The 14935-nt window shown below is 61.6% G+C and overlaps 2 protein-coding genes across 2 annotated transcripts in view; both read left to right on the top strand.

Moving 5' to 3' along the window:
- Window positions 1-4027, top strand: part of SRRM3 (serine/arginine repetitive matrix 3) — a 30277-nt gene extending 26250 nt beyond the window's left edge. Inside the window, exons 11-14 of the mRNA XM_070362515.1 lie at window positions 648-1003; window positions 1640-1855; window positions 1946-2083; window positions 3669-4027. Coding sequence (XP_070218616.1) covers window positions 648-1003; window positions 1640-1855; window positions 1946-2083; window positions 3669-3894 — 936 coding nt within the window. The 3' untranslated portion in view covers window positions 3895-4027. The remainder of the gene's footprint in view (window positions 1-647; window positions 1004-1639; window positions 1856-1945; window positions 2084-3668) is intronic.
- Window positions 4028-12516: 8489 nt separating this feature from the next.
- HSPB1 (heat shock protein family B (small) member 1) lies at window positions 12517-14196 on the top strand. The gene is made up of 3 exons (XM_070362405.1): window positions 12517-12993; window positions 13726-13789; window positions 13881-14196. The coding sequence occupies exons 1-3, from the start codon at window positions 12642-12644 to the stop codon at window positions 14068-14070; spliced, it is 606 nt and encodes a 201-aa protein (XP_070218506.1). The 5' UTR covers window positions 12517-12641; the 3' UTR covers window positions 14071-14196.
- The last annotated feature ends 739 nt before the right edge of the window (window positions 14197-14935 follow it).

The following is a 14935-nucleotide window of genomic DNA, read 5'->3' as shown; positions in this document are numbered from 1 at the left end:
TGTGCCGTGTGCCCCCCCCTCCACCCCCCCCCCCCACTCCCACGCGCTGGGCGGCCTGGCCTGGTGGGCTGGCCCTGGCCCGGCCTCCCCGGTGCCCGCCCTCTCTCATCTCTCTGCCGGGATCCTCCATCCCGTCGAGGGGCGGGGGCAATGCCAGCCCCCCCCCATCCCCCGTGCCCGTACTGGATGCCCCTCCCTGTCAGCACCCCCCCGCCCCCACCGCTCCGTCCCTCTTGTGTTTGCATGCCGAGAACCTTGCATGAGCTGCACTGTTGAGGCCAGAAGGTGGACACTCAGGAGAGGCAGAGGCAGGGCAGGCGCGGGGAACCGTGTGTGCGATGCTCCGGGACTGGCAGGCCCCCGGCCCGGGCCCGGTGAAAGCTCCCTCTCCTTCTCTCCCCCCACCCCACCCGCCCTCTCTGTCCCCCTTCGCCCTCTGGTTCCTCCTCTGGATCTGCCCTCTCTCTCCGTCTGTCCTCTTCTTTCTCTCTGCTGCGCTAACCTCTCCCCTGTCTCTCCTCTCTGCTCGGCTCTGTCTGCCCCCCTCTGGACTCTCCGTCTGTGCCCCGTCTCTGCCCGCCCCTGTCGCCCCCGCCCCGTCCCCTCTCCACCCCGCTCCGTGCCCTCTCTGCCTCTCTCCCCGTCAGAAGCCCAGCTCGCCCTCGCCCAGGGCCCGCGACCAGGCGGAGGCCGGCGCAGCCACGCCGCCCGCGCGGGGGAAGGAGAGCCCGAGCCCGCGCTCGGCGCCGTCGTCGCGGGGCAGAGGAGGCCGCGCGGCGGGCGGGGCGGCCAGGCGGCGACGGCGGCGGCGGCGGAGGCGGCGATCGCGGTCCTCGGCGTCCGCGCCCCGCCGCAGGGGCCGCCGGCGCGCCCGGCCAGCGCCGCCCCGGGGCTCGTCGCGCTCGCTCAGTAGGGCCCGCTCCAGCAGCGACTCGGGCGGCGGCGCCCCCGGCCCCGGGCCCGAGCCCGGCTCCGAGCGAGGCCACGGCGGGCACGGGAAACGGTGAGCTGGCTCGGCCCCAGGGACCCGCCCGGGGCTCCCTTCCCCGCATTGAGCACTTACCTCCGCCAGCCCCCTTTCCCCACCAGGCCCTCGCCCCCGTCATTCTCCACGCACCGAGTTCCCCCCACCCCGCAGATCACCCTCCTCCGACGGAGCACTGCCCTCCCCGACGGAACACCCTCCCCCCACGGAGCCCTCCCCCTTCCCTGGTGGTCCTCCCTCCCCACGCACTGAGTGCCCCTCCCTCCTCCTCCCCCAAGCAGACCTCTTCCCCCATCTCCCCGCTAAGATCCAGGCCCTCTTCCCACGCTAGCAAACCCTCCTTCCTTACTTGCCCCTCCAACCCCAAGATCACTCTCCCTCGACGGCACGGAAAGGCCTCTTCCTCACTGATTTCCTCTCCCCGCTCCAGAGCCCCGCTCCCTCCTCCCGGAACCCACTCCCTGCCCCTCCCCCAACCCCCTAACCCCCGTCTCCTCGCCAACCCCATAGAACCCCTTCCCCTCCCAAGACCTTTCCCCTCGAGGGGGCCCCCCTCACTCCCTTTCCTGTCACCCGGGGCTCCCCCTCCCCTGCTCAGGGCCCACTCTCTGCCAGCTGAGCGTCCCCCTCCTGTCGCCGTGCCCCCTCCTCCAGGGCCAAGGAGCGGGCCCCGCGCACCCGGCCCGCCAGCACCTCGCCGTCCCCGGGCAGGCACGGCGGGCCCGAGGGGAGGAGCTCGTCGCGCAGCCCAGGCCAGCACCCGCGCTCCTGGAGCTCCAGCCGCTCGCCCTCCAAATCCCGCTCGCGCTCGGCGGAGAAGAGGGCCCGCAGCCCCAGCCGCTCGCCGTCGCCCAAGAAAACCCTGGGTCGGTAAGTCCAGGTCCAGGGGTGGCGGCGGCGGCGGCGGCACCGGCCGGGGGCGGCCGGGCCGCGTCGCTCACCCCGGGCCGGGCCCCGCAGGGACAAGGACGGGGAGAGCCGCGCGAGGCACAACGAGGCCGAGGCCGCCCGCGCCCGGCGCCGCTCCCGCAGCTACTCGCCCATCCGCAAGCGGCGCCGGGACTCGCCCAGCTTCATGGAGCCGCGGCGCATCACCAGGTAGTCAGGGGCCGGGCAGCGGGGGTCCCCCACCTGAACCTGGTGCAGGGACGAGGGGGCGCCGGAGGAGAGGAGGTGGGGGTTGGGGAAGGGAAAATGGGGGGTGGGACCCGAAGACTGGGGCAGGCTCGGGAGGAGGGAGGCCTCCGGCCGGGAAGCGTCCGGGAGGCCTGGAGGGGAGGGGCCGGTACTCGGTCTGGGGACAGCAGCAGGCAAGGAGTTCGGCTCTGGAAGATTCCAGCCATCCCTGTTGGAGCCCCTCCCTCCTCCTTCCCGCCCCTCATTTACCTCCTGGCAATGATGTCTCTCTCCTTTTCTCCTTCATCTTAAGGTCCAGCCTGCTGAGTGGCCTGTGGCCAGCCTGGGGGCCGGGTGGACCCCCTCTCCACAGGCCGCAGGGGAGATACCCATGTGAGCTGACTGGCTCTGTTCAGCTGTCTGTTTGCCTCTCCTTTTCTCACTAACCCTTTCTGCTCACTTCTCAGCCCGCCTCACCCCCGGGGGGGGGGAATTTGGAGGAGGGGGCAACAGCAGTCTGGTCTCTGGGGCAGTTGGGAGAGGAGCCAGTCCCTCCCACTGTGCCCACACAGTCTGTCAGGACTGGGGCTCTGGGCCTGGGTCTCCAGGTGAGAGGATGGTCTGCATTTGTGAAAATCACTCTGCAGCCCCAGGTCCCTGACATGGGATAAAGGGCCACAGGCAAAATGCTGAGCTGCCTCTGCTCTAGCCTTGCTGGGCAGCCTTAGGAGATAAGCCTGCCTCTCTGGGCTTCAGTTCTCCTGTCAGAGCTAGAGGCCAGCCTGCCAGGCTTGGGATATCCCCCCCAGTAGATAACCCACATAAGCAGGGTGCCCAAAGACAGCTAGACCTCCATGCCTTCCACCTGGCACCCACTTCTGCCCACTCCCCGGCTGCCTCCTCCTCCCCTGCAACTAACTTATACCTGTTTTCTTTCTCAGAATTAACCCCACGCAGTGGGACGCTGTCGCCTCCTTAACCCTATTTTCTTTCCTCTGGGTCCCAGTCTCCTGGCTTCAGACTAACTCCGGGCCAGGGGGAGGTAGTGGAGTAAGGTGTGGGGGGCTGGGGGGCTTGGGCCAGGGCCTTGGGCCTGGGCAGCAGTGGCCAGGGGCCTCCTCCTGTTCCCTCTGAGTGACCTGAAAACCAAAATCCTCAATTCTTTGGAGGAACAAGGAAGCAGGACTGAGCCATATTCATAAACCCTCCCAGGCACAGAAGCCGCTGCTTAGCTTGGCTGATGTGAGTTGACTATATTTAAAAGTTTCGTTTATTCAACAAATATTTATTGAGCACCTGCTTCAATCAAGCAGAGACTTGGTCCCCCTTCCCTGCAGGAAAAACAAAGTGATCAACATGAAATTGGCTAGGGACCACTGCCTGTCTAATCCTGTGGGGGCAGGGGTGGAGGGGGAGGCGGGGAGAATTCCAAGGCCGAGATCAGAGGAAACTGAAGCAGGCAAGCCCTGGCCACTGCTGGGGATGGGCTCAGGGCCAGAGTAAGGGCCCGGGACTGGCAGAGCTCAGGGCCCCGAATGGCCTGTAATCGGCTTTTCCCTCCCGGCAGTGCCCGGAAGCGTCCCATCCCCTACTACCGACCCAGCCCCTCGTCCTCCTCCAGCTGCCTGAGCAGCGACTACTCAAGCCGGAGCCCCAGCCACAGCCCCAGCCCCGGCCACAGCCACGGAAGCTACAGCAGCCGCAGTCGGACCCGCAGCCGCACACGAAGTCCCTCCCAGACCCCCACTCCCAGCTACCACAGCCGGAGCAGCTCAGAGAGTGGGGGCTTCTGAGCCCAGGGAACCCAGCTTCATGCCCCCTGGCACAGGGCAAGGCGAGGGCCCCAGGAGCCATGGGAGGCAGTGGGGCCTGCACCCCACTGCTACAAAGAGGTCCCGGGACTGGGGAAGACCTTGAGGGTGGTGGGTGCCCTGAAGACAAAGAGGAGCTGGATTCTGCTGCTTCTGGAGGGTCCCCACCCCACCTCCTGCTCACCCACGCAGTCCAGGGAACAAAGAGCCGTTTCGAACACAGGGATCATCACCCTTTCCTGCTTGATGCCAGCTCACCAGGCTGAGGACCTCAGTCCAGTGGAGCCAGGGACACCCTCTTAAAAGTGCCAGACCTGGGAGCCTCCCCTGCCACTCCCTAGGGCCCTCAGTTCCTCTCCACCTCTGGGTGGACACGCAGTGGGACAGCAGGCAGGAGCTAAGTTAGACAGAAGGAGGAACGGCCTAACCCTCGGTGCACCACCCTCCAGGCTGGGGAACCCCCTCCTTCTGAGCTGGCTGCAGAAGGACCCTGGCTGCAGGCTAGAGGCTGGCCCCACGGCCTCCACAAACCCCTTCCCTGGCTCAAGAGTGCACAGACTCCGTGGGGCCCCTGAGCCTTAGCTCACCCTTGGTCCCACCTCTTCAGGCCAGGCTCTCCCCTCCAGCCGTTGCCCTGTGCTCTTCTGGGCCAGGGCTTCCCCAGGCCCAGACAGGTCAGGCTGTCTGCGTGACCCGAGATGGGGCCTACAGACCCCAGCCGCCCCTGACTCTGAGATGAAAGGGGTCAGGTCAGGAGGTGGAAGAGAGAAGGGGGGGATGGAGGAGGAGCCTGCAGGGGGAAAGCAGCGCAGTGGGAGGACTGAGCAGGCTCCGGAGTCCCGGCGTGCCCAGTGGCTGGGACCTGGGCCAGATGGCACGGGCATAGGATAATGTGCACTCCAGGGCATGCCCACGCGAGCAGGGAGCCAGGGGGAGCACTCGTTCCTCCTCTCCCAGAGTGGGGTGCTACAGCCCTTCGAAGAAAGGGTAGACTCTAGACTGAGGGCGGTGGCCTGGGGCACGGACGGACGGACAGACGGACGGGGAAGCAGTGAGCCCCCAGCCCTCTCCTGCTGCTCCCAGCCCCCTCCTCCTGGGGCCCTCAGGGATCTCACAAAGTCTTCCTTGGCCCAACAGGGCAGATGCCCTGGGCTCCAGTGGGGGGAGGGGTCTGGGGTCTGATCCGGGTTTCCTCCCCCCACCCCCATCCCCAATTTCCCCTTCCTTCTCCGCGGTGCGGATTGAAATCGGACTCTAAATAATAAACACTTGGAGCCCGGACGGCAGGTGGTGAGACCAGGCCTCTGGATTTGAGTACCTGGGGCGTGCAGGGAGGGAAAGGGGGGTCCTGGGGTCCTTCCCTCTGAGAAATGAGAGGGACCCAGGAGAAGAGCGGGCACCGAGGAACCAGGGTGCAGCACCTCCACCTCATGCTTCCATGCATGAGTCTGCAGATCGGTGGGGAGAAAAACGGGGCCCCCAAAAGGCCTTCTTCCTCCCAGACTGGAGGCCCTGTGGCTTTGCTTTTTTTTTTTTAATATTTATTTTTATTTATTTGGCTGCTCCGGATTTTAGTTGTGGCATGTGGGATCTAAGTTCCCTGACCAGGGATGGAACTCGGGCCCCCAGCATTGGGAGCACGGAGTGTCATCCACTTTACCATCAGGGAAGACCCGCCCTGTGGGCTTTGAACACCCCTGTTTCCCCGACCCCCCAACACCTGGCCTCACTTCAGCAGTGAATGGGGAAGCAGGGTCCACGTGCAGGACCTTCCTTACAGGTAGGGTGTTCAGAACAGCTGGAACACAGCTCAGAACAATACTGGCTGTGAATCCGGGCTCCACGCGGGGCTGGGAGGAAGCCGAAAGGGGGGATATTGTCCTGAAAGTGCTCGGCACAGGGCCTGCCTGCCATACAGCAAGTCACCCATGGGTGGCCACTTACAGAAAACTGTGTGTCCAGCCCCGGCTGGGGGAGAGCTTGAAAAGGGAGAGCTTGGTGTGGCTTTTTGCTGTTGTTTTTAAGTTACTCACATTGTATTTATTTCTTTTACTTATGTGTGTGAGTCACTCAGTCATGTCTGACTCTGCCACCCTATGGACTGTAGCCCATCAGGCTCCTCTGTCCATGGAATTCTCCAGGCGAGAATACTGGAGTGGGTTGCCATTCTCTTCTCCAGGGGATCTTCCCAACCCGGGGATTGAACCCAGGTCTCCCTCATTGCAGGCAGATTCTTTTATGTAGATCTAAACACACACATTCTGCTCATCTTCCTTCTCCTCTTAGAGTGACAGATTCTAACCTTGCTTTGAATCAGCTGCTCTTTGGGAATCTGAAAGGAGGCCGTCACGCCCGCATCTGCAGGCAGCTTGGTATCGCAGACACTCTTCAGTCCTTTAGGGCCCCACACAGGAGATGTCCTGGGTCTGGACTGGCTGCAGAACTGGGGAGGGGGTGCCATGCTCTGAAGCCTATGGCTGTGTCCACACATGACCCCTCTCTAGTTTCTTTTCCCTCAGGCTGGAAGGGGCACCTGAGGAGGCCTTTGGCCACTGGCTCTGTTTCTGATCTGAGGAAGCTGTTCAAAGAAGCACTGGTGATCTCCTTAACCCTTTACACCGGTCCAGCAAGAACTGGGCTTTGGGCAGGGGTTGGGGCTACAGGGAGAGCAGACTTGGTCCTACTCTAGAGATGCCACTTTTTGGAGGGGGCGGGCGGGGCACGAAACAGACCGAAGGTGGGCATGCAAGTCCAGCCTGTCTCCCACCCAGCTGTCCCTGCCCCTCCGCCTTCCCCCTTCCCTTCCCTCCCTGCCCAACCTTCCTCATCCACACCCCACAGCCAGGCTGTGACCAGATAATACCACTCCCTTTTCTACCCTGCCCCCGGCTCCTGGCCTCTTCCCACGACCCCTCCTCCCATGCCCACCTCCTCACTAGCTGGCCTGCCCCTTCCATCCCTGCCTGCCCCTCCCACCATATCTAAAATGCCAACCTGACCCTTCCCTCACTCCTCCCAACATGCTTATTGAACACCTACTATGTGCTCTGAGGACCCAGTACTGGGATTAATGAAGCAGAACTCCCTGCCCCGAGGATCCGAGGACCATGTCCACCGGGCATAGGGCTTAGAAGGCCTTCCAAATGGCCCCGCCTGAAACTGCCATCCTCTCCTCCCGCCACCCTCCAACCTCAGCTCGCATCCCTTTCCTGGAATCCCTGGAGGGTCCCTCGGCCCCCCACATGCCCTGTCCTCAGGTTCCCTGGGAGCTCCCGGTTTAGGTCCAGCTCAGCTGCCTCCTCCTCCAAGGAGACTTCCTGACTGCCAGCTGCAGTGGCCACTCACTCCCCCTGGTTTCCTCCAGCCTTGGGTCTGTTCCTGCCTTTAGGGCATCAAGCAGTTTTGTTTTTTTTTTTGGCAGCACTGGGTCTTTGCTGTGGTACTGTTGTTGTTTAGTCACTCAGTTATGTCCAACTCTTTGCGACCCCATGGACTGTAGCCCACAAGGCACCTCTGTCCATGGACTTTTCCAGGCAAGAATACTGGAGTGGGTTTCCATTTCCTTCTCCAATAGGACTTCTTTGGGGGCCTCTATTCTGCTGACCACAGAGGGGAGGTGACAGCCCAGGGGGAACGCGGGGTCTGGGCAGACGGGGTCGCACCCTCACCCAGCTGCACCAGCCACTAGCTGGGAGACCACGTGCCCTCTTGGCCTTGTGAGGTCCGTCCTCTGCTGGTGGTCCCTGTACTCCAGCCCCCAGCTCCCAGCTTGCATCTTGGCTAGAGCCCCCATCTCTGACCTGCACATTTTCCTCATCTGTAAAATGGCATGAGCGACCAGGCCCTTTGGATGGAGGGTGATCTGATCCAGAAACACCTGTGGATACGACAGGGGTTGCTGAAACTCAGTGCAGCCTCCTCATCACTCAAGGGATGTCCCACTCAGTGCTGGGGGTGTTGCCCATTGACCTTGGACTGTGCAACGTGACCGGCTCATTTCTGCTCTCTCCCCACCTGTGGTTCACCAGCCCCAGTGCTAAGGCTTCTCACTGCATCTTAGGGGCTTCTCGTGTTGCGGAGCCCAGAGACTGTCTGTGCTGAGTAGTTTCAACTTGCAGGCTTAGGTGCCCTGAGCCACGTGGGATCTTAATTCCCCGGCCAGGAATCGAACCCGAGTCCCCCGCATCAGGAGGCAGATTCTTTAGCACTGAGCCACCAAGGAAGTCCCAGGGCATCAAACTGTTGATTCAGTTATTTGTTGGCATGTCTCGCTCACCCTAAATCTGTGAGCTTCTGGAGCCCAAGCCGTGCCTTCTTATCTCTGCATCCCCCAAACAGGCACCCTTGCGATGTTTGTTGAATGAGTAAAGGGGTGAATGAGGGAACTGAGAAATGAGGACGGTGGAGACAAACAGTGAGGTGGCGGCAGGAAGACCCTAGAGGGCGACAGAGAGAAGGGAAAAAACTGCTGGTTGGTCCCCGGCCAGAAGGGATACAAAACTGGCCAGGACTGAGAGGAGAGATCCCTGGGGGAGGGTCCATGTCAGCCTGAAAGCCCGAAGCTGTTGTCCTCAGCACTTCGCTGGATACTTGGCACCTGTTCCCCTGAAAAGGACAGGGAGATACTCCACCCCCTCGTGCTCCCCCGCCATCCTCCCCCAGAGGGTTGAGCCTGCACTCTTCTGCTCTGACCTTGGGAAAAGGGAAAAACACTGGAAGGCAGGCAGGAAAACAGGAAACTTGAATTGCATATCGGGTAGCAAGGAGGGGAGATGGGGGCAGGGGTGGGGGAACCTTCGGAAGATGTGGCGTTTGGGGCGTAGTAGTCCTCTCCTCTGCATGCGGGGCCTCAGGGACCCCTCCGTCCACTCCCTCCCAAACACACAGCAGCCAGGAGGCTGGACGACGCTTTCCTGTGTCCTGGCAAATCCGCCCCTTTTACTTAATCCGTCTCCTACAGCCCCAGACCCAGGATAGCAGATCACAAGTGGACATGCCCTATTTTGGGGTTCCAGCTGACTACCCCCTCCCCTGCCTCTCTGAAACGCTCTTGGAAGCCCCCTGGCCTCCTCCCCAGCCTCTCTTTAGCCGAGGGCATATTCAGCAAACCAGCTTCATCACCAGGCACCTGCCCTTCCCTTGCCAAGCTCCCCTCCACCTGGGAAAGGATTTTCAGGACACCCAGCCCACGAGGGTGCTCCAGCCACCGGGGCTCCCACCTCCAATGGCCACCACCCGGCTGGGGATTCCAAATCTCAGCATCCTCTGGCCCCCTCTGTCTCCTCTCACCATACGCACATCCCTGGGGGGAGGGGCTGCAGGACGGGGCAGGGGAGGGAGGGAGAGAGTGGAGGAGAATCTGTTGATTCACCAGCGCTGGAAGGAGTCTTCGAGAACATCCAGTCCGATGGTCTCACTGTACAGATGAAGCAAATGAGTCATAGAGACCGGCCCCTGGCCAAGGTCACAATCAGAGACATGGACGTCCCCTGCTGGATGGCAAGGAGGGAAGAAGAGGCTAGAACCCCAGCCCTCCCCCGTGGCCTCTCCTTGGCGCCCTCCCCCACTTCAGAGATGGTGGAGATGAGGTGACCCCCCAGGCCAGCCAGAAGCCAAAGGCTCAGTTAGGAGCTGGGTTTGTGGAAATGAACTCCTGCAGGAGAAGTATCTAGATGCTTCCAGAGAGACCCAGTGCCTCCCACCCCCATTCTAATTACGGCTGCCCACATTTTTAGTTCCCAGCAGGCCCAGCGACTGGCAATTCATCAGCTGTCAGGCCTCTCCTGGGAGCTCCGGTAGCTGCCTGAACACTCTCGAGCTTTCTCTGAGGCTGGGCCAAGGGAAGGAGGGGCTGGAACAGCCGCAGTTGGCAAAGGCCTGCCAAGGGAGTGGCTAATGTGGCCGAGGCCTCTGGCACAGGGCCAGGAGGCTGGTCTCTGGGCTGCTGCAGGTTACCCCAGACTTAGAGGCTAGGAATGAAGGGAGGGGCCCTCTAATTAAGGAGTCCCTGCAGTGCCCACCTGCCCCCCAACCCCTTGGCATCTGGGAAATCCCTGGGGGTGGAGTTATCCCCTTAATCCCCAAAAAGCTACCCCAGGCAGCTCAGTCCCCTGGAAGAAGGGTGCTCTGCTTGGTCAGGGCTGGAAGTGAACCCAGAGAGGCCGGCCCCACCCTCCGTCCCACAGGTAACCCTGGGCTGCACCCCTCATCTCGCCACAGTCCACAGCCCTCCCTGGATGGACTTCCCAGGCCGGAGAGGCAGGAGGCCCCAGGTTCCAATCCTTCCACCCATCACCAGCCTTGTGACCTTAGGCTTGTTGTGACTCAGTTTTCTCATCTCCAAAATAAGACCCTGATAAGATTCTTGAATGTGCTGTAAAGTGCATCCACCCAGGTATTTCTCATTAATCTAAGTCTCAATATCCAAGATTAAAGGCCCTCTTTCCTCTTTTGTTATTATAACAATGAACACTTCTGAGCACCAGGCTCTTCACTGGAGTTATCATGTTATAGATTCAGCACAGCCCTGAAAGATGGGTGTGTTATCTGCGGCTTGCAGATGGGGACATGCCGGCTCAGCAAGGTCAGCAGGCCAGTGAACAGCAGCAGATTCATGCCCCACCCAGTCTGACCCCAAAACCCAGTTTCTCCCTCGCTCACCCCCTCTTACCACCACCTAGAGCCACCCAGGTCCCCTCCCTTGTGATTGGCAGCTCTGATCAGAGTCCCTCACGAAGTGACCAACCGAAGATGGACGTGGGGACTTCCCTGGTGGTCCAATGGTTAGGACTCCACGCTTTCACTGCCAAGGGCCCAGGTTCAATCCCCTAGTTGGGGAGTTATGATCCTACAAGTCCCGCGATGTGGAAAAAAGTAAGATGTGAAAGTTCTGTCTTCTGCCACTCCTGCCGCCATGGGCCGAGTGCTGGGGGAGGCGCTGTGGGTTGCACAACTTGCCCTGGCTGGGGCAACAGGGATGGAAGCTCCCCACCCTGGTTTCAGGCAAATGGAAGGAAGCTGTGAAAGGAGCCTCTGTCTACAAGGTACTGGTGGCCAGGCAGGCAGCCCCCACCCAGAGTGTGGCTAGGCTGAACTTGACAGCATCTGTGATTATACATGACAGCTCCCGCGAGGGTGGGGCACCTAGGCTCCAGTCTGGGCCGAGGTGGGCAGGCAGGGAGTGGATGAGGGCCCTCCCTGGCTCCTGACCTCACCCTGACTTTAAGAGCTGGGGTTGGGTGGGGCTGGGAGTGCCAGGGAGCCAAGGCCTGGGGCTTCCTGAAGCTGAGACCCTTGGTGGGGGGCAGCAAGCAGAGTGGGTCTCGGGAGAAGAGAAAACAAGAGGAACCCAAGGTGGGAGCCCGACCAGGGGAAGAGCCGTGAGCACTAGAGACGAGAGCCTTACTCCACTGTGTCTTATGGGAGACCATGGGCCAGTTACCTCATCTCCAAACCTGTTTCCTCATGGAAAAAGGAGGGACACAGGACATATGTCAGGAGAAGGAAGGCAGGAGAGAGAGAGAGAGAGAGATTGTTAGGATTATGGCAGGAAGCTGGGAGCAGCATCTTTTCCCAGAGCGGGTAGTGGGGGCGTGGATCTCACAGGCAGTCAGACAAGAGGAGGGATGGGCTTCAGGCTCCAAGCAAGTTTGAAGGAACTGCCCCCTCTCCCTGTCTGTGGGAATATTCAACAGAACAGGCTCTGAGATAATAAACTGCAAACAGGGAAAGGAGCATTGGCCCAAATCACACAAACAGCAAAGCCCTGACTAGATTCAAGGTTGCTGCATTTCAAGTTCTCCTGTCTAGGGCTCCTCCAGAAAACTAGATATAATGGGGAGACTTGACCATAACCTTCCTCCTGACCCCTTCTCAGCACTGGCCCTCAGGGTTTGTGATGAGTCTACAACACTGGGGGTCAGGGGACAAACGGCCAAACCTACACACACCATTGCCTCTGCAACAGGGACACATTTATGCTGTCCTTTCTGCCCCCTCCTTCAACTTCAGGGGGCTAATAATAACAATATATTCATTATCATGTACCCTGGACTAAAATGTTTACTTGCATTAAGAGGCTGAATCTTCAAACCAACCCAGCGATGAAAGCATTATCATCACCACCATCATCATCCCCATTTTCCCGATGGGGAAACTGAGGCAAAAGACTCTCAATTTGCACAAGTTCATCGAGTGAGTGGCAGAACCTGTATGTGAACTCAGGCGGTCTACCTCCCGAGACCGCCCTAACCACGCTGCTTCTTAAGGCATTATTTCACAGACACTCTGCCGTCCAAATCCTGGCTCGCTCTGCCAGCTCCTAGTTGTGCGGCCTGGGACTCACTGCCCGACCTCTCCCTCCCTCTCCCTCGGCTTTGTCTTCCCCGACTGTCTACAGATCGCGGCCCAGCGCTTTGCACCCAGGCCTCCGAGCTTCCGGCAGTGGGCAGTGCGCCGACACCGGGGCGCTAGTCATTTGTTTTCTCGAACAAGAGAAGGTTCCAGATGTGGGCAGGGCCTTCCTCGCCCCGCCCCGCGCCCCGGTATGCAGTGGGGGGGAATGCAGGGGGAGGGGCTGCCCCCTGGCCCGTCATTGCCATTAATAGAGACCTGAAACACCGCCTGCTAAAAATACCCGGCTGGAGACCCATAAAAGCGCTGCGGGGTCCGGCGCCCGCCACTTCTCCCGCTTCTCCGAGCCTCCTCCGGACGCACCCAGACCAGCCAGCATGGCCGAGCGCCGAGTGCCCTTCTCGCTCCTGCGGGGCCCCAGCTGGGACCCTTTCCGCGACTGGTATCCGGCCCACAGCCGCCTCTTCGACCAGGCCTTCGGGCTGCCCCGGCTGCCCGAGGAGTGGTCGCAGTGGCTGAGCCACAGCGGATGGCCGGGCTACGTGCGCGCGCTGCCCGCCGCAGCGATCGAGGGTCCCGCCTACAACCGCGCGCTCAGCCGGCAGCTCAGCAGTGGGGTCTCCGAGATCCAGCAGACCGCCGACCGCTGGCGCGTGTCCCTGGACGTCAACCACTTCGCCCCCGAGGAGCTGACGGTCAAGACCAAGGACGGCGTGGTGGAGATCACTGGTGAGCACCCCCGCCCTCCGCCCCAGGGACCCCGGCCCCTCGCTTCTCGCGGGTCCCGGGGAAGAGCCCCGGGTTGAAACGTGGGCGGGGAGCGGGGAGAGGGGAACGCTGGAAAGTGAAAACTTAGCCGAGGACGGACGGTGGGGGGCGGGGAGCCCCCGGAGCGGGGCCCGGCCTCTTCGCCCAACCCCTGGTCTGTATTCTCTGGAGTTGGGGTTTGCTGGGAGTTCCTAAGGAATCTTTTAGCCCTAAAAAGTCTCCACTAAGGAAAGCAACGCCCCCTTCCAGCGGAGACCGCCCCCCCCGCCTCAACCCCAGCCCTCGGACCTGAGGACCTGGCCCCCAAGGGACCAGACCCCCCCCGCGCCCCACCCACCCCGGCCCGCAGTCGGTATGAAGAGGGCGTCGCCCTCCCCGCCCTGCCCTCCATCCCCCCCACGTCACGGTCCCTGCTCCCAGCCCGGGTCCGCGGAGGGGGCGTATGCGCCTGCTCCGAGCCGCGCTTCCACCCCCACCCCCCACTCGCCAAGCCCCTGAACCCGAACTTTCCAAAAGCTTCTGAGTTCCCAAAAGCTTCTGAGTTCCCGGGACAGTCTCGGGCACCCAGATCCCTCCGTCAGTCTTGCCAGCCCGGAGTCCTGGCCACCAGGTGGGGTGCGTTTGGCTGCGAGCCAGCGGCGAGGCCGCCCTTTCCCGCCTCCTCTGACCTACTTCCCCTCCCCCTCCTCCCAGGCAAGCACGAGGAAAGGCAGGACGAGCACGGCTACATTTCCCGTTGCTTCACTCGCAAATACACGTGAGTCCTGGCTCCGGATCTGGGGGGCGGGGGGCGGGCGCGCGGGGACGCCCTTGTGTGTAACTCTCGTCTACCCTCTTTCCCTGTCCAGGCTGCCCCCCGGTGTGGACCCCACCCTGGTCTCCTCCTCTCTGTCCCCTGAGGGCACGCTCACCGTGGAGGCCCCGTTGCCCAAGTCAGCCACCCAGTCGGCCGAGATCACCATTCCCGTCACCTTCCAGGCGCGTGCCCAGCTTGGCGGCCCCGAAGCCGGGAAGTCCGAACAGCCGGAAAACAAGTAAAGACCCTTAGCCCAGCGGCCCAGCCCACAAGTAGCCATCACTGACCATCCTCACCCGCCAAACCTCTATGTTCTTTTGATACGTTTACCTTCTGTTTTTCTCAAATAAAGTTTGAAGCCACCGCCAGCCACTGCCTTAGAGCCTAGTGTTTTTGTGAAGGAAGAGGGGTTGGTGCTGGTTTGACGTTTGCTGAGGGCCCGTTGGGCACCAGGCCCCAGGCTGGGTCCTGTGGGTGCAGTGCCGTCCGTCACTGGGCACAGCCCTGGCCTCCTGTGCCCCTTGTTCATTAAGAGAGAAGCAGTGATTGTTCACCAGAGTTAAAAGGCCCAGAGCCTGCAGGGGAGCAGGGGAAACTATGAGAGGCACTTGACCCAGGCTTGGGCACTCAGGAACCACCTGGGCAAGGGGGCAGGTGAGGGGAGATAGGGCAGGGCTGGGGGAGAGGGCTTCCTGGGAGCTCAGACTCCGGACTTCATCATAGAGGGGCTGGGCCAGGTAGACGGGAGGGGAAGTGTGGCCACCACAGGAGGCTTTCTGAGGGGCAATTCCCCCAGCCCGTGTAGGCAGCATGGGACCTGGGTCCTCAGGTCCGAGAGTGCCCCGTAGAGAGTGATGAGCAGGTGTGGCTTAGGTTTTGGTAGGAGAGGCAAAGACCAGATGGGGGAAGCGGTGGCCGCAGGAGGGCCTGCCTTGCCTGTCCCTGCCAGGAGCGGCCACGCCTGCCTTGGCCCTCTCCTTTGTCTGTGCCCTCCCCACCACCGTCTCCTACCCACTCACTGTCTCCCTGATGAAGTAGGGTCTGGGAAGACCTCGGGGAGGGAGTAAGAAGATGGAGGCTTTGGAGCCCCGTCTGAACTGCTCAAGG

Source organism: Bos mutus, chromosome 25, assembly GCF_027580195.1.
Source record: "Bos mutus isolate GX-2022 chromosome 25, NWIPB_WYAK_1.1, whole genome shotgun sequence".
NCBI lineage: Eukaryota > Metazoa > Chordata > Mammalia > Artiodactyla > Bovidae > Bos > Bos mutus.
Note: the sequence above shows the minus strand (reverse complement) of the source record. Positions and strands in the feature narration are given on the sequence as shown.

Coding starts and splice junctions, on each gene's coding strand:
- HSPB1 (XM_070362405.1), top strand. CDS start 12,642: ATGGCCGAGCGCCGAGTGCCCTTCTCGCTCCTGCGGGGCCCCAGCTGG. Junction 12,994..13,725: donor CGGCGTGGTGGAGATCACTG/GTGAGCACCCCC, acceptor CCCTCCTCCCAG/GCAAGCACGAGGAAAGGCAG. Junction 13,790..13,880: donor TGCTTCACTCGCAAATACAC/GTGAGTCCTGGC, acceptor TTCCCTGTCCAG/GCTGCCCCCCGGTGTGGACC.